Source organism: Hippichthys cyanospilos, chromosome 6 (genome assembly GCF_059441005.1).
Source record: "Hippichthys cyanospilos isolate Australia breed blue-spotted pipefish chromosome 6, RoL_Hcya_1.0, whole genome shotgun sequence".
Taxonomy (NCBI): domain Eukaryota; kingdom Metazoa; phylum Chordata; class Actinopteri; order Syngnathiformes; family Syngnathidae; genus Hippichthys; species Hippichthys cyanospilos.
In genome coordinates, this window is record NC_142374.1 from 2,911,228 (window position 1) to 2,930,028 (window position 18,801).

General features: G+C 39.5%; 1 protein-coding gene across 2 annotated transcripts in view; it reads left to right on the top strand.

Moving 5' to 3' along the window:
• The first annotated feature begins 255 nt into the window (after positions 1-255).
• Positions 256-18,801, top strand: part of LOC148421866 (polypeptide N-acetylgalactosaminyltransferase 18-like) — a 109,148-nt gene continuing 90,602 nt past the window's right edge. For both annotated transcript variants that reach the window (XM_088416439.1, XM_088416440.1), the window contains exon 1: positions 256-697. In XM_088416439.1, the coding sequence (XP_088272565.1) occupies positions 469-697 (229 nt within the window). In that variant the 5' untranslated portion in view covers positions 256-468. The remainder of the gene's footprint in view (positions 698-18,801) is intronic.

Sequence of the window (18,801 nt, forward strand, 5' to 3'; positions counted from 1 at the left end):
ACATGGTTATACACAAGGTTATTTTTTCACATTAAAAATAACTATTGTTGCATCAAATTATGAGCAGCATTTTCTTACTAAAAAATACGATGAAACCCACTTCTAATGTTTGCGTGGAAGCACTTGAGCATCCTCCTGTTGCCCTTTCTCCCCATCTCTCAACCTTGTGCTCCAGCTGTGTCCGCCTCCTCCCCTCCGATTGGACTGGAGGATTAGAGAGGGAGCATCAGACAGCTCTGCTGCAGGTTGGACAGCTTGACTCGCTCGCTGCTCAGCCACCGATAAGCGTTCTCTTGTTGGAGTTATTGGAATTATTTCGACTGTGGAATTAAGGTAGGTCGGACAAGGCAATATCGTGACATGTCTGGTTCGGGACTCGCCGAAGCAGAGGAGGACTTTTGACGGCGCCTTTCTCGGAGGGAGGAGGAAGGAGAAAATCGAGGAGTCCAACGACGGAGGGATGTCGCGATGTTGTGCACCAGGAGGACTAAAACTTTGGTGTCGACTTGCGTGATTCTGAGCGGAATGACCAACATCGCGTGTCTCCTCTACGTCGGCTGGATCACCAAGTTCGTGGCGAACAACGGTCCCAAAGTTGAGTCGGAAAGCAAGTTGGAACAGGACAGCAAAAGGGAGACCCTGACGATCATTCAAAGGCTGGACAAGCTTGAGAGCGTCGTCAACGAGCACATAAAAGGTCAGCATGTTATAGCCTGGGATCGATGTTGTGTCACAGTCTCAGTTCGTTATCGAGCACATTGAGATTGCCCCCCCAGCAGCCTCACGCACTTAAGCCTATTGATACATGATATATATATATATATATATATATATATATATATATATATATATATATATATATATATATATATATATATATATATATATATATATATATATATATATATATATACACTTAGAACTACACTCACAGAGTAGATCGGATATGGCGGTTTTGGAAAGGAGTAGTCACACTCCAATGGTTTTCATTGGTTGCAAAAGTTAACATTTTTACTCTTTAATATCACCATTCGCAACATTGATTACCTAACATGTAAACTAATTATTTGACCAACTCTTAAGTCCAGCAATTACAAATGTTTTAATTTAACTTATCAAAGCTATTGTTAAGGTTTGTTTTTTTTTTTCCAGACCCACCGATAGGGGTGGCCATTGGTGCCCATGCATGGATGTATGATTAATTATCGTCAGGGTTTTGTGCAATAAAATACTCACATATACAGAACCTTGCATGGATTTTTGCAGTGGCGTGGCTCGGGTGGAGTGGAAGTTTCCCAACACAGTTTGTGGGTTCGATCCCTGGCCCTTGTGACCATTTTCCCCGGGGCAAGATACTGAACCCTCAGTTGGTCGGATGCCGTGTTGATTGTGCCGTGTCGAAGCTCTTTAAGTACCTTGTAGGTGGAAAAGTGCTATACAAGTCAATGCCCAATTCCATTTGCCCAACATTCATAATACATTCAGAAAAAATTAGAAGAAAAAAATAATATTTTGCTGAGTCTGATTTACACGAGAATGCTATTATTTTTGCTATTTCTTTAGTGCACTCTCATAATATTCCTCCAGCTCATGCACTTTGCTAGCTGACAGTCAAATAGAGTGGTCATTTGCCAAAGACGGCAGATGCCATTTTGCATACTGTGATCAATGGCTCACTAACTGAAATCAAATTGTAAAGAATCATGACAAAACATCTCTTAATTCTTCTCAAATCTAACATTAAACAGAAACCAAAACTGTGGATGTTATAATAATGACTTCTCAGTCATTTTGTATGCTTCCTATGTTTCGAAAGTAATATTCTTGGTAAAGATTCTTTTAGTTTGGCATTCAGGTCAATGTCACACATTTTCATTAAATATACATTGTGACAGAGTATTAAGAGGTCTAAGAAAACTGTGTTGAATGTGAAAACGGCAGGGAAAAAAAACAGATTTTCATCTTGGTGCCTAGAGTGTGATAAGTTTTGTCTATGGCCACCACCGGCCCCCACGTATCTTTCCGTATCTTTTGTGCATGTTGTTTACAGTAATGTTGATCTGCTCTCTAGGATTTGAAATGCAAGGGTGCTCAGCACCAATATGAATACTAAATATATCTCACAATGAAGGTGGAATGAATTCTATATTCCAAAAACATGCACACAAGGTTAATTGAAGATTTTAAACAGCCTAAAGCCATGGATGCGTGTGAATGGTTGCTTGTCTGTACATTATGTTCCCTGTGATTGATTGACTGGCAACTGGTCAATGAAGTACCTCACTGCTGGCCCAAAATCAGCAAGGGTGCTGGACTTGCCCAGTCAAAACCAGCCTTTAAGAAATAGAATGTTCAAAGTAATAAACACAAAACAGATTATACTGTAAATATTCCGATCGAACAAAAAAAATAACCTATTTGAAATTGAAGCTTTACTTTTAACGAGAAAGAATTAATCTCTCTGTTTTCTGCATCGCTTATCCTCACTGGTGAAGCAGGTTGAAACAATTAATGAAAAAATATATAATTGTTAATTTAATATAACGTTAAATTGTGAAAGTATTCATGACTATAATAAAGCAACCAATTCAACCAATTTAATATATTTTTAAAAAATTAATAATTTTGAAATTTGTCAAAATGTGTTTCGTGTTTACATTTACTTGCTAATGAGGCGATGAAGCCAGCAAGGCTAAAGTGCCATTTTGTTTTATAATGGTATTTTTGACCAAATAATTGGCAGCAACCTGTTTGGGGGAAATTGACCTGGTTTGTTACAAGGAGGCATTCAATTTGCAATTTGCACAGCAAAGCTAAAGTGCCATTTTGTTTTATAATGGTATTTTTGACCAAATAATTGGCAGCAACCTGTTTGGGGGAAATTGACCTGGTTTGTTACAAGGAGGCATTCAATTTGCAATTTTTTATTTTCTTAACTTCAGTATAGCTGAAAAGTATTGAATCTGTTGGTGAATTAAAAAAGTCACTTACTTTCTGTCGTAAATGTTTTTTTGGGGGGTTTTGTTTCTGCAAACATTTGCAATGAGGTCCTTGGAAAATTAGCTTTCTAAAAGGGGGTCCTTGACTGCAAAAGGTTTGCGAACCCCTACCATAGACCATGACACTTGTACAAAAAAACCATAGAAATCAGTGTAATCTATAGTAACACACACACACACGCACACACACACACACACACACACACACATACATATATATATATGGCACATATTGTCAATATATTTCCACAGTGCTAGCTAGATTGAGGAGAAACTGCACAATGCAAGCTACCTTGTTGACAGTGGGCCCAGCAGTGGCTTGTTGTGAATAAAAAAAGTGCTGGGATGCCGTTTCATCGCCGTTTTTTTTTGAAAGCGTAGGGACGCATTGTCCCAATGAGAGTGAAAGTGTTAAGAATTGTGGTTGCTCTGTGTTGTGAAATAATAGCCCTTTGTGTTTTTTTTTTTTTTCCTGTCTCATTCAAGACAAGACGACAAGACAGCATTCATGGGTCATTTTAATGAGTTATTGCTAACAGCATGACTGACCCATTTGCGGGATTTATTTATACTGTATTCTTAAAATCTAACCTAAATTTGAAAGAGCGTCTCACTAATTCTACAATGATTAAAGCTGTTTATGTTTTAATCCTCCTCCTCTGCATCGTACATCAGTGAATCAACCCAAATTATGAAGTGGGCATCAGACTTAGTCATTGTTATATAAGTACTGGTACTTGTTTTTAGGGCTTGGGAGATTTTGTAAACTCTTCACCAGGCTACTAACACCAATGTGCCTTTTGACAAGAGCCCATTACAAATGACATAACATAAATCCATGTGAATATACATTTGTGGTGCAAGAAATCGTATCTTCTTTTTATATTATATTATTAGAACAAAATGGTGTTTTTAATGTCAATATTTGTACTATCAATCATACTTGTCCTATATGATAGCGTTGGATTAGATGTGCATTGATAACTTGGCATCAATGTACATGTACAGTACTTATAATTATATAATAACCATGGGCTGGCACTTCATCGAACTTTTTGATATCAGAAATATAAAGACTCTAAAAGTTTTGTGAAACTGTGCCTTACCTGGTGTAATTTAATTTCTGATTTGTCACCATACATGCTAGTGGTTTAAAAACTCAACTTCAATCAATCATTAAATGTACTGTATTTTCCGCACTATAAGGTGCACCTAAAAGCCTTATTTTTTTTTTTTAAAAAAAAAGCTGATGGTGCGCCTTATAATCAGGTGCACCTTATATATGGATCAATATTGAGATTGGGATTCGTAGATGGGGAATGAACTGATAAAGTAAGCTTTACCTGTTTTTTGTGTGTTTACAGTTGAACAAGGTTGGTCATATTGACATTGAGTTATTATGCTGTTGAGAGTTTAGAGTGATTATTTGAGTTATTATTGTGATTACTTTGAGTATTACTATTTTGTGATTGAAAAAGTTTTAAAATATGTCAATAATTGAGGGTGCGCCTTATAATCCGGTGTGCTTTATGTATGGAAAAAGTTTTAGAATGTGTCATTAATTGAGGGTGCGCCTTATAGTGCGGAAAAATGCGGTAAATAAATGCTACCTGTAAGAAAAACCCAAGTACTCTATATTATAACTATGATGGCCAATCTACATTAATTTACTGCATATCAAAATGATTATGAGATATTCGGTGTTGTAAATTTTGCAAGTGGCTTGCTGGTGCTTTCAGGATGGATAGCCTCAGATAAAAACCAGCAGTTCCTTTGACTATGCAGGGAAAAAAACCCTTAAATGCTCACACTCACAACCATTATTTTTTCCCCCCTGGCTGATGTAAGACTGGTCATTATCCCAGTTTAGACTAGAGCATGTGCTGCCAGTCGAGCTGGTGTAGTAAGCAGATTTTTTGAGTATTATTTTTCACACTTTATCACATTGTGTTCCTGCATTTTATTACAAAAATCCTGCTGGGATCGGGACTAAATTGAACACAATTAAAACAGTGGATCCACGTTACGAAGTGGAATACTAAGTTTTTGTCTCCTCGTTACGACATCAACAATTACAAAATTCAAACTTGCGTGTCTGTGTGACTCCACGCTCATACGTCACTATACGCATCACTGCATATGTCACTTGGATGCTGTTATGCTATTGGCCGGCGTCACGGTATCCCTAAGAGGCTGGTCTGCTATTGGCCGGTGTCACTGCAACCTTAAGATGCTGGTCTGCTGTTGGTCGGCGTCACTCAAGTGCTGATATGCTAAAGACTTGATATGGTGTAAGTGCTTGCAATATCATATTTATTGTGCAATTTACTGTTTAATTCAAACTTTAATTGGTTAGCCATAAGTCCCAAGATTGCTCGTGATCCTAAACGGAGAGGTAAGAAGATGATTACTATGGAAACGAAGCTGTAGATAATCAAGAAATACGAAGAAAGCACCGTATTCTCTAGAGGGAATATGGTCGGAACTAACTCAAGTCACATCACTCCAAAGGTAAATTAAATTTCATGTTTTAAATTTCATATTTTTTATTCATGGTTTTACTTCATTACTATATTATTTTCTTACTAATTTTTAGTATGTATATAACATTTTGTACCTGAGGTTTTGCACGCATTAGCTATTATTACTATAGGTTTCTATTAATAACCATACAACCATCCATTATCTACAGAGCCGCTTATCCTCACAAGGGTTGCAGGCTTGGTGGTGCTTATTCCAACTGACTTGGTATAGAGTAAGATTGCTGTCCAAAAGGTGTATGCGTGTTTAACAATTCGTATGAGTACGGCTCTAAATTGTGTTGAGTTTGAATTGTTTTTGTGTGAGAACGACTATAAATTTTGTTGAGTTTATGAATTGAAAACTTCTACCAGGTACAGTATTTTGAATACAATTTTTGTTTACATGACTACGATCACGCGAAACACCAGGTCTTTCCATGAATCTCCCCTTTGGATTTGTCAATATGATCATTTGCATTCGTGGATCTGAATATGCAAATAAAGATGACGTCATGGCAAGCTACCAGGCAGTCAGTCGATATGCAAGTCATCCACGTCACCATTGGTCACTCACGCATCTTTTCGAGAGCTATCTTACCCCATACATCAACAGCTGATAATTTGCAATGTGAATGTCCAATTTATTCATAAATTGTTTTATGAAATAGGACTGACAGGCTTATGACTGTAGCTTGCAAGATAATGACCTTTGACTCCAAATCCATATATTGTTTTAAAATCATTAATATCAATTACGAATTGGTCCGTCACAATGTCTTTTTAAGAGAATAACTGCCACATAACCACAACAATAAATGAGTAAAAAACAAATAACAGGAAAATCTTTATTTGAAGTTAATTCATCTTTGTTTCGTAACAGGATTCCACTTTTGTGTGTGTAACACAAACAAAAGGGTTTCTCCAAATCAACTGCAGTGCTTTTTTCTGCCAGCAGAGAACATCAGCTGTTACAGTAGCTTCATAAAATTATACAATTTTCCCAATAAATTGGCCCTGTATGGCCCACAAAAACATCATTTGAGCATTCCTAAAAATGTGCATACCTTATCCTTAACATTGAAGCCTGATGAGCTTTTGAAAGCTTCTGTTTGGCGTTCAGTTCACAATCAATTCTGCCATTTTTTTTCTGCTTTACGCATGCACGGCGCAAATGACTCGTGACTACATTTTTGACAATCCATAGAATGTTCATCAACATTCGTTTTGGCAAATGTGAGATGAGCCTTTGGTTCTTTGTGACAGCAGTGGGTTTTGCCTGAAAACCCTACCATGGATGCCATTTTTTGGCCATTGTCTTTCTTATAGTGGCTTCATGAATGGAGGAGCCGTAGGCGCAATGTGGCAGCCTCGCCTCTGTCAGTCTGCCCCAGGGCAGCTGTGGCTACGCAATGTAGTTTACCACCACCGCTGTGTATGAGTGCATTTGTCCTTTGTAAAGTGTCTTTGAGTGTCATGAAATGCGCTATATAAAACATATGCGTTATTATTATTAACTCTTTCAGTGCCATGAATGAGAATTCTCACTTTTTAAAATAGTAATATAACATAGTAAACCAAAAGTAAAATTTTGATCAAATATGTTTTTTTATGGTGGGTAAGCTGACACCCTTGGCTAGTGCTTATCTAACATGAAGCCAATTGAGCATTGTAGTGATAACTGTGACCATTGAAAGGCAGTGTTGCCATACATACAGTACTACACGTACATTACATACTTGTAATGCTAAGTAAGGAATGGAAATCAATCTTTCATATGATACCACCCGTATTTACCTAGACATAGCACACAGTATTCTGTTGTCCTTGAAAGATGAGTGAACATGCTAATTATAGTGGCACTCTAGAAGCAGGGAACTAAATACAAGGCAAACTGACGAGATAACAAGGAACACCTGGACAAGAGTAAATTGGTAGGGAGGGCTGCTTGGTTAACACAAGGGAATGGGTTGACAAAGACAGGTGGACTCAATCAACCCAAATAAAATACTGACAAGGGCAAGAAAACGTGAACAAAACCATAATCCAAACCTAACACAAACTCAGACCATGACACACTGGCCATGAAACATCTATCCAGCCATCCTTATACGCTTATCCTCATGAATACTTCCAACATTATGGGCTGTGTGAATGAAGGAGCCAAAAACTGGTGTTTTGCTGACATTGAGATGCAAAACAGAATATTTTTCTCGCACTCACTGACACATGTCCCTCCTATCAAATCCCCATGGGAACCAGTATTCCTAACAACCATTTTGCCTGTGGGTAACTGATATTTGAATTTTCCCAAACATACCTTTTCGCCTTTTTAGCATTTTTTACAGTAGCCAATAAACAAAATGTTATGTTTATTGGGCGACTTGATGCAAAATCTCTCCTTCTCAACCCTGGAACGAAAACGAAATGGAAAAGTTGTGGATAAGGTTGGCGTCTATTTACTCTTGCATGGGCGGTATGGGGGTAGTGTTGGGGCAGTACAAATTTCTTCTGCCATCGTGAGTTTTTCTCAAGTCATAGTTAACTGCTCAGGCGGTGCCGTTATGAGAGCACAGAATAAGCAAGGGATAGTTAGAAATCCATCAGTGTAGGAAAATTACACTTTTGAGTTGTTTAGGTTGAGAAATCAACATTGTAGCATCGTTAAAAGCTCCAAAAAGTTGACTTTTCATAATAAGACCAGTTTAAGTGATTTCTTAATTCAACAAAATTGGTGGCAATCAGGTTTGGGTATTGCCTATGGAACTGTGGTTAGTAACTGTTGCTTAATGATTTAACAATGAATTTTTCACATAGGGTTAGTTACTTTTGTATTTTTCTCCCCTTTGTAAATAAAATCATAGTTTAAATATCCTTGGGTTGTCCCAGAGTGATATGTTGAACAGTTGCGATGGAAGAATACCTTTGCAAGTAATAAGTATGCAAAAAAACACAGAAATCAGAAAGAGGGAAAAGACTTTTACATGTTATTGTACATTGATGTTTTCCATTAGCTACTCACAATCTGGCAGAAGGAAACAAGCTATAGCTCCCATAAATTTAGATAAGGCTATAGCAATGTCACACCTATTCAGAAGTGCGAATTGAAAATGTTGGGGCGTTGCAAAGGGGCAAATAAATTTAACCTATGCTTTCCATATTCCAACTTAGATTCATGGCAAAATGAGGTTTGGGAATGATAAAGCTATTAAATGTAAATATGGGTAAATAAGGCATAAATTGTGTCTTTTAAATGTAAATTCAAATTCATCAGTGCTCGTTTTCTACAGAGCTCCTCAAATGAATATTCTTGAACATGCTTTTTTTGAAACGCTCTTCCAACAACATAAGTGCATTTTGTAGTTGCTGAGAAATTTAGGGTTTCTTTGTAGGTTATAAGAAATAGGTTGCTGTAAGAATGGTCCTCATGTTGACAACAAATTTATTTTTCCGCACTTTTGAAGAATGAGACCAATTTGCATTGGTAATAGTTTGGGAGTCATGAAAATAACACATTACACAACAACCGCAACACAGTGTACAAAGTGCGAGACTCAAGAGTGTCAATTATTGTGGCAAACCGGATTTCTGTAAAAGAAGTATTTCATAATGTGGTATTTTTTCCGACTGAATAAATGTTCTTTACTTGATTTTGGTCCTACATTGTTTGGAGAAAACGGAATCCATTCATTCACTATGGCAGGTGCCATAGTTTCCATTGCATGATACCAATTTCATGTCTTGGCACATAAATACATTCTTGCTTGCTTTTCATTCTTTAAGATACTTAAGGAAAATGTGCTGTTATTGTGTCGGTAAAAAAAATTGAGGCATCATATGTATGTCAACTTCTGAGGTAAGATTATATAAATTACACAATGACTGGCTCCCGATTTGAGCTGTTTACAAGCTCTTATATGTACAGTACATAAATAGCTTATCCTATATATGATATAAAGAAGTAATACAGGAGAGGTGGAAGTTCTTTCCCTGTGGAGGTGATTGAAAAGATAAGGGAACAGGGATCTAGTAACCTGTTAGTCAGCAGTATGATAATAATTCCTATAAACAGTGGACCCCCAAGTTACAACGTCCCTGATTTACGTTATTTTCATGTTGCGACGTGGAATACTGAGTTTTTTCTACCCCTTTTTATGACATTTACCCATTTTGCACCTGTCATGACCCTAGGGGCTTGGCTGTATTTGTGTTGTTTCTTCTCCGTCTGCAGGCGTTTTTAGGTAATTACACTAATTTTCAGTTGCCGTCCCTGCATCACGTCACTACAAATCTGCTATTGGTCGGGGGCTTCTCACGGAGATTGTGGTCTGTTATTGGTCGGACTCACTTGTTTCAAAATGGCAGAACGTTAAAGTTTTGTTTGATTGTGAGTGGTTACAAAACCGTATTTATAGTGCATTTTGCTGTTTAATTCAAAGTTGAAAGGGTTAGCCACTCAAAGGTAAATAAATCCTTTCTATATTTTTTATTTATGATGTTTTCTAATTGTATACATGTATATTATATATACATAGCACTTTCTATACTGTTTTGGTACCAATTTTTAATGTGTGTGTACAATTATGATGTTTTACCTGAGGTTCTAAACGCATTAGCTATTTAACATATGCCCGGATTGCCCGTCATACGACGAATTTGCGTTACGACCCCAACCGCGGAACGGATTAATGTCGCAACACGGGGGCCCACTGTACTAATATAGGAGAACAGAGACAATTATACTATATACTATAATTTGTACGCTCATAGGTTCTTTTCATGTTGTTCTGCGTTGTAAGGGAGAATTTTAATTTCTGCAAGGAGATTGGCTTTGGCTCTGGTTATGATTTTATAGAAAAGCAAAGAAAAAAAATCACTGCACTCCTGTTTAGTATCAATTATTTTTATTAGTCTACACAGGCCCTGTCATACATTTGGAATAGCATTCATAAGTCAAGGTTGCTATATTAAAAACATCAACATTATTTTGAATTAGTATGTGAAAAAAACCTGTTGCATTTAATAAGCAACACACTGGAAGGAAGACATTAGTTTTTTTCTCACAAGGAGAGTGGACAGAAACCTGACCTTCTCAGATCTCCTTCCCATCTGGTTAATGTTTCTGTCCAACTTTTTTTTGTTAGGGTTGACCCTAGTTACAAAAGCACTTTCTGCCCTGAAGGGTCAGGCGAGACATCATGGCATCAAGGTAACAATCAGATTCTGATTGTGGGGAACATAGGGAGAAGTCCATATACTATCAGGCCATGCAATCACTGCTATCTTCTATCCCAGGAACATTGCGACAGACCCCGTACTGTTCTAGCTTGTGATGTGTCATTGCACCTGTGATTAGTTTGTCGTGCCTGTGATTAGGTCCTTAGGGCTTCATGCCTCTGATTCATTGCAGCTGCAAGAGACATGACACTTCCAACAGAAATAATCCATATCTGCCAATATACATTGAAGAAACAAATAGAAAAAACAAATATATCCAATTATTCTAACACTGTTCTTCAAGACATACAGTATAATCCTAGGGTTTCAAATGACGGTATAAACAATTCAGGTTCCACACAATAATTATCGTAGAAAAATTACTTAAGATTAAGTCCTATTTTGGGTATATAAACTTTCCTGGACGAGTCAACGGATTTATGATGCATCATTGGCTCTTTGCGTGACACATTGCTATGAAAAAGGTGTGTCCCTCTACGCTCTCCACGGCCTGAAGTGGATTCTAGCGTATTTAATTAAGACAACAAACTTGTTACATTGTTTAATTCTAATAGTCGTGTCAAAATAGCTGTCGATTCGCAGATGCTTTACCAACGTACATTCACACAATCCCAGATGCAAAAACATGGTAAAGCAGATGAATAAATAAAGATGTAGGTTCTATTTTGGTTCCTGAACTTTTGATAAATACACAAACAAACACAATGCCTTAAAGGTCGAAATATTTCTCAAGAAATGGTACACTGGTAAGGTAGGTATTGGGAAGCACTTTTCATTGATGATGGGAAAGTTGTGTGCTGTGCTTCTCATGGAAAGAGGCTTTGTGTATCACGAAAGGTACTGTACCTTGTTGTTACTGATGTTGTTTTCTCTTTTCATTCACTGGAAAATGAGAATGCACTCCCTGGTGTTAGCATAAATGAGGCCATCATAAATTATTTTTAAAAATTAGCCAACAGAGCAATTAATATTAACAATGTGATGTTCCACTTTCAGATGTTGGTATTTATTTGATTATTTATTTAGCTCCTTATTCAAATATATTTTGTTGTTTTATGGATTTATTATAGTTTTCACTTCTCTTTTATTTATTTTAAATATCGCACAGTATTTCTTTTTATCACACACTAATCATAAGCAATACACATTTCTAAGTTTTTTTTTTGGGGGGGGGGTAGTAAACCTTTCAGGTTGCAAACTGGCTCATTGAACAAATTAGTGTCTTGAAGCCTCACTGTACTTTGAAGTTGAGATTATTTCCTCTAAATCGTTCATTTAATGCAAAGCATTTAGTTAATGGGTCTGTCTGACTGCAACTTTCTTCTTCTTCCTGCCCCCTTCTCCTGGTTTGGAGAGGGGGCTAGAGAGTTAGAGACCAAATGAATGCTGTCATACGCACCTGCATCAATCAACTGATGTGGGTTTTGTTACGATGGACCCACTAGGCCAGACTGTAAGGAGGATCTTACCCGATTGCCTGCCGTCACGGCATCTTTGCACAGGACACTTACTGATTAATATGGCAGCCCTTTGCATCTAGTGCTACCTGTTGAGCTTGGAAGGGGGATCCTTCCACCTGCGGTCTCTTCTGAAGATTTTTCATTTTCCCCAGATGTGGGTTTTTAAGTCTTTCCTTCCTCTTCTGGGCGCTTTGATCAAGGGATGCCATTTTGTGTTTTTGATTCTCTGCATGATTTCTAGTTCACCTGTGAAGCCCTTTGAGACTATGGTGATTCAGGGCTTTACAAATAAACTTGATTTGACTTGTTATTTACGTGCCTTGCACCCTGGCTTTGTCTTCTCTTTGGAATTAATATTTTATCGATGTTGGCAATTCCACATTTGCATGCGATAGCCTAGTCTTGTTTTGTGCATTCAAATGTACATTACTGACCAGTGCTGCAGGGCTCTATTGATGTAGACGCTCTGCTTAGATGTGACTGACAATTACAAAAGGGTATTAGATTACAGTTGTTTGTCCTCTCCTTCATGGAAACATTTCCTCCATTATCCTTTGTCTTTTAGTTAATCTAGGATGACAACCTGCTGAAGAGGAGCTTGGTGCAGAGCGCAAGGTGGATAATTAGGCACGTCTTTTGCTGTGTCCGATAATATGCTATGTCATAATGCCATGGCTTCAAAAGTGCTTGGCAATGGCTGAAAATCTCATCCTACTTGCATTGTGTCATTTCATTACACAATCTGGCAACACTCGAACCATATTTTAGAATGGACTAGAGCACATACACAGTATTGACATACGCATCCGATTTGCAGTGTGTTTTTGCCACATTCATCTAAAATACCAATGAACACTCATTCTTTCAGTGCCAAGCATTATCTGAAAAGGTAACCCCTAGAGTGACAGCTGATTTCGAGCAATTTGACACATCTTTCAAGGCCGACAGAATATTGTATTGTATGATTATAATAGACGTTACCATAGAATTGTATGAAAGATTGAATTTCATTCTTTACCTAGAAACAGAAAGGAAGATTCTACCTTATTCCGCTGTTTAGTAATCACTGATTGAAAATAGGTCATTTGAGTGACACAAAGCTATTTTGGACAAACGAAGAAAATTAGCTTTTTTTTGTGAAAAGATATGGTTTCTTCACAACAGTGACTGACATAAATATATTTTGTTTAGTAGCATCTGAAACATATAAACAGTCTTTTCCTTGATAAAACAAACAAAAACTGTGAACATGTGTTTTTGATGGCAAAATATGCTTGTCTATGTACCTAACTACATTACAACAGTGCTCAGTTGGCATAATATTAAAGGGAGTGCTGGCCATGAGTGTCATCTATCAATTCATTTAAAAACAAAAAAACAGAGGTGATAAGAATTCTTGGCATTGGCACATAACCTAAGTGTTTTACATGACGAAATTTCTCGTCCACGGCACTGAAAATTAAACACATTTGAAAATAGATAAACAATATATTTATGTAGGAGGGCATTAAGATCTCCATTAGGACCTACTGTAGTCATACATGCAAATAAGCATTTTAGACATTAAGGAATTGGAAATTTTGTGAAGCGTGATGAAAATGAATCCAGCTAAAAAAAAATTAGCCCCTCTTAAATTGTTGTCTTTGACAACTTTGTTGAATGTGTATTCATTCATTTAAATCAGGAATGCTAAAAAATAGATTTGTTCAAACTATCTGTAGCTGGGCAACAATTTTTTATTTTACCATCAATCGATTTTGTTCTCCTCGTAGGAGGTACGAAGCTGGAAGTTAAATATAGATGCACACTTCCTGTCTCTAACCACCTCTTTGAACCCGGGAAGCCAGCCTTTCCTAGCTGTGAAGCAGTCCTTTTAGGATGGCATTTGCCTTTCCAGAGGCTGTATCTTTGCGTCTCTGAACATGTCACCGGGGAGGTGTCCTGGCGGCATCAGTAATACACACAGACAAAATTGCAGTCAGAAAGAAAACATGAAAAACCCACAATGATCACTAAAATAAACTTGAATTTTCTGTAGATAACTAATCAAGCATTGTTTTTCATTATGAGATACAACTGTTTAAATGTAACTGGCCTGCACAAAATGAATGGTATTTTTTGCTCAACACTTTGTGACCATACCTGAAATCAAACCATTTCTGTAAATCTCCGTTGAGTTTATGTGCCTGTGAAGATACGACATTTTTACGATATTTTGGCCCTGCACTTTTAATTTTGGCAAATTATCTCCTATTGAAAATATCCTGCGCAGGATAGAGCCGAAAACATAGCCAAGCTGTGTCTGTGTTTCATAGCAGTTTTCTTTTCTAACACAATTTTGTCCACGTGTATATGTCCACCTCAATCGGCTCCTCTCAGTGTGGTGTTATAGCTTCTCTACCCTGAGTCCCATGCAGATCATCACCTTTAACTTTAAGCGAGAAAGGAGACACCTAGCTGAGAGGGGAAAAAAAAAATCACCACTCATCACAAATGAGGTTTTCTTTGCTATTGTGTTTATATGCGACTAGCTAATTAGCGCCTCCCGGTAATGCTGCCTCCAAATGACGAGGTTCCTTGTCTCAAATGAAATTTCACGAAAGATTTACATAAATGAACATAGCAACCAATAAAAATAAAATAACTCAAGGATGTCACCTACATCCTCTTCTTTACCTTATAGCAGATCATCAATGTCATCCAAACATCGGCAAATAATCCAAGTAGAAATTATTGTCAGTTCCAGGATGTTTTTCTTTAATATGTCTATTTCTGCTTTTAATTTAATGCTTTCATTCATGGATTAATGTAAGTTGACTCACAATGTTTGTTTACATGAGAGCTTGCCCCTACCACCAGCGGAGAGTATCACGATTTGTATGTTTAGAAATGCCATTTGAGCAATCATGTGGTCTAATAATGTAATCTCATAATGTCATGTAAATAATCTAATGTTTTGATCACTCATCCATGTTGTCACACCTGGCGGTTCAGATGCCTCCTCTTTAGCAGCTCCAGCGAGAATTTCTCTTTTATCCATAAAATATGCAAAATTGGTAGAAAACAAACTACAATACACAGAATACAACAGCACAACCAAACTATATAGTATTGTGCAACCCTTTGAATGTTTACAGGAACAATATCTAGAAAAATAAACAGAATTCAATGTCCAATTCTGAATTACAATTTCCATTCACAAAATGTCTGAACATGAATTATCTCTAAAGCAGGGGTGTCAAACCTGTTAGTTTGTGGGCCTGATGGATGAAAATCTATCCCCAAGTGGGCTGGACCATTAAAATCATGGTATATATTTATATAATGTTGAAACAACAACTTCAAATGTATTAGTATTCTTATGACTGTTCAAAACAGTAATAGCAAAACAGCATTATTAATCATAACTAGGCATGGGACCATATCAGAATCACTGAATGACACTATGATAACCTTGAGAAAAAAAAAATGTGATGTTGAAAATACATCTCTAAAATATATCATTTTAAAATATTTTTATTTATTTATTTATTTTTTGGGTAGCCACTTTTCTAGATTATAATGGTTTTATTTTTAAACAAAATATATAATACAGCTGTTACAATAACAAACATTTACCAAGCACAATAACAGTATACTGTATATATATATATATATATATATATATATATATATATATATATATATATATATATATATATATATATATATATATATATATATATATAATATATACACACACACACACACACACATATATATATATATATGCACAATATTTTGAAAAATGACTGATTTGAAATTAACTAACTTACGAATCAATCAGTTAATTACTAAGTGTATAAATTAATAGTACAATGTGGATTCTGTCATTTCATGTTGACGAGGGTTCACTTTCTTACCATAAAATGCTCTGTAAAAGTAGCATAAACGTGTTCACCATATTAGCCACAGTGGTTAGCTGCTATAGTTATTTTACAACAAACCAGGAAGTCGAAGTGAGGCAGCCAAAGAGTATGAGTCCCATCAAGAGGAGCCTCCCGCTGTGGGCTGCAATTTGCTCCAAGGTACACGATGCATGAGGGGGACTTTAACTATTTATTTATATTTTAAACTTACCGGTTTTGTCAGATTTGAAAAGGTTCAAATCACCGTGACTTTCAAAATCTTGATATATTGCCTTTACAGCTCTCAGCCCATGCCTAATCATAACACATTAACATTACTAATAATCAGAAAACGTTTAAAGTTTTTCATTTAATAAAAAAATCAGCAATTTTATCTTTTACTAAGTCATTACACGGGCCTGATTAAACCCATTTGCAAGCCGTATGTTTGACACACCTGCTCTACAGTCTTCTTTTGCTAATATACCGTAAAAAGCTAATGGTGCGCCTTATAATCAGGTGCGCCTTATATATAGATCAATGTTAAGATTGGGATTCGTAGATGGGGAATGAACTGATAAAATAAGCTTTACCTCTTTCTTTTGTGTGTTTATAGTTAAACAAGGTTGGTCATATTGACATTGAGTTATTATGCTATTGAGAGTTTAGTTATTATTTGAGTTATTATTGTTAATACTTTGAGTATTGCTATATTGTGATTGAAAAAGATTTAAAATATGTCATTAATTGAGGGTGCGCCTTATAATCCGGTGCCCCTTATATATGGAAAAAGTTTTAAAACATGTCATTAATTGAGTGTGCGCTGTCACGGGGGTGCGCGACGGGAGTGAATGCCGGCGTGGTTGCAGAGGAGGAGGACCCAAAAGCAGGGGAGCGTTGGGACAGGGGGTTGATGAAATCCATTTTTATCAACTCAACGTACGGGAACAAAAGCGTGAAAAAACAGGAGGGCAAAAACTAAGGGCGCAGGCAGGCTGAAGAAACAGAAAACACTACGGGCAGGCTGGCAGGAGAAAACAAACAAAAATAGTCCAAAGGCACCCCTGGTGCCAAACGGGATGCACCCGAGGGTGATATTCCGGAGGGCGACCCAGTCGCCAGAGCAGATGAGACTGGCAGGGCGAGTCAGGTGGGCGACCCGGTCTCCAGAGCAGATGAGCCCGGCGGGGCGAGTCAGGCGGGCGGCCCGGTCGCCAGACGAGAGGTGCCCTGCGGGGCGAGTCAGGCAGGCGGCCCGGTTGCCAGACGAGAGGTGCCCTGCGGGGCGAGTCAGGCGGGCGGCCCGGTCGCCAGACGAGAGGTGCCCTGCGGGGCGAGTCAGGCGGGCGACCCGGTCGCCAGACGTGAGGAGCCCGGCGAGGCGAATCAGGCGGGCAGCCCGGACGCCAGAGCAGATACGCCCGGCGGGCCGGGTCAGGCGGGCGACCTGGACGCCCGCTGGCAAACAACAAGCCACCCCAGGTAGGCTTGCATCCCAGTTGCCCCTGGAGATCGACAGGCGGGGGCGTCGGCTGGACGCCGTCAGGCTGAAGCGGAGGCGTCGGCTGGACGCCGTCAGGCTGAAGCGGAGGCGTCGGCGGGGAACAGCCACTGGGTGCATGCCACAGACAAGAGTGAGAGCACGAGACTGACCTGGGACAGGGGCAACCACGGGAGGCTGTCTGGCGACTCTGGCGTCTGCGGTGGCATGGCTGACAGCCCAGGCGACTGTGGCAGCGGCGCCGAGGCTGGCGACTCAGGAGGCTGCGGCAGCGGCGCCGAGGCTGGCGGCTCAGGAGGCAGCGGCAGCGGCCCCGTGGCTGGCAGCTCAGGGAACGGCCGCTGGGATGACTGAGGCAGACAAGCGACTGGCTTGGGAGGCAGACGGGCGACTGGCTTGGGAGGTAGACGTGCGACTGGCTTGGGAGGCAGACGGGCGACTGGCTTGATCGGCAGATGGGCAGAAGTCAGAGAGGCCGGGGTTCGGCTCGCAGGGTTCACAGAGGCCGGGGTCCGGCTCGCAGAGTTCACAGAGGCCGGGGGCCGGCTCGCAGGGTTCACAGAGGCCGGGGGCTGGCTAGCAGGCGTCACAGAGGCCGGTAGCCGCCTTGGCGCAGGGACAGGGGCGGGTAGCCGCCTTGGCGCAGGGACATGTGCTCTTGACGCTTCAGCCCGCCGGCAAGAAGCTTGGGGAACAGAGACAGGGGGGACAGACGCGACAGGAGCTTGGGACAGGGTGCAAGAAGAGGGTGGTTCAGGACAGGAGGAAGTAGACAGACAAAATCAGGACCGGTACTGGAACGAAACGTGACGAATGGAGGGCAATCCTCGATGTCGGAAAAATCGGATTCCAACGTGTAGTGAGGTACACGAACAGAAGAGGAAGGGTGATCAGGGGGACGGACGGAAGGTGAACTACGCAAATCTGAAAAATCGGAACTACAAAAAACGTGCGGGGACAGAATCGTGTCGTATGGGAGGTCAGAGGAACACGAGGGAAACGCGGACGTAACAGACGCGGGGGACTGATCAGAAGCGGGGACAGGCGCAGACTCGGAGGGGAGAAACACGGAAGAAAAAACAAGAGGTCACACACTGGGGGAACGGGGCTGGCCGGCGGGCTGAGAGCGGATGCGGGCGGGGCGGCGGCGTCGTGTCCGCCGACGCGGACTTCCCGCTGGGTCCTGTGTTGGTCGGA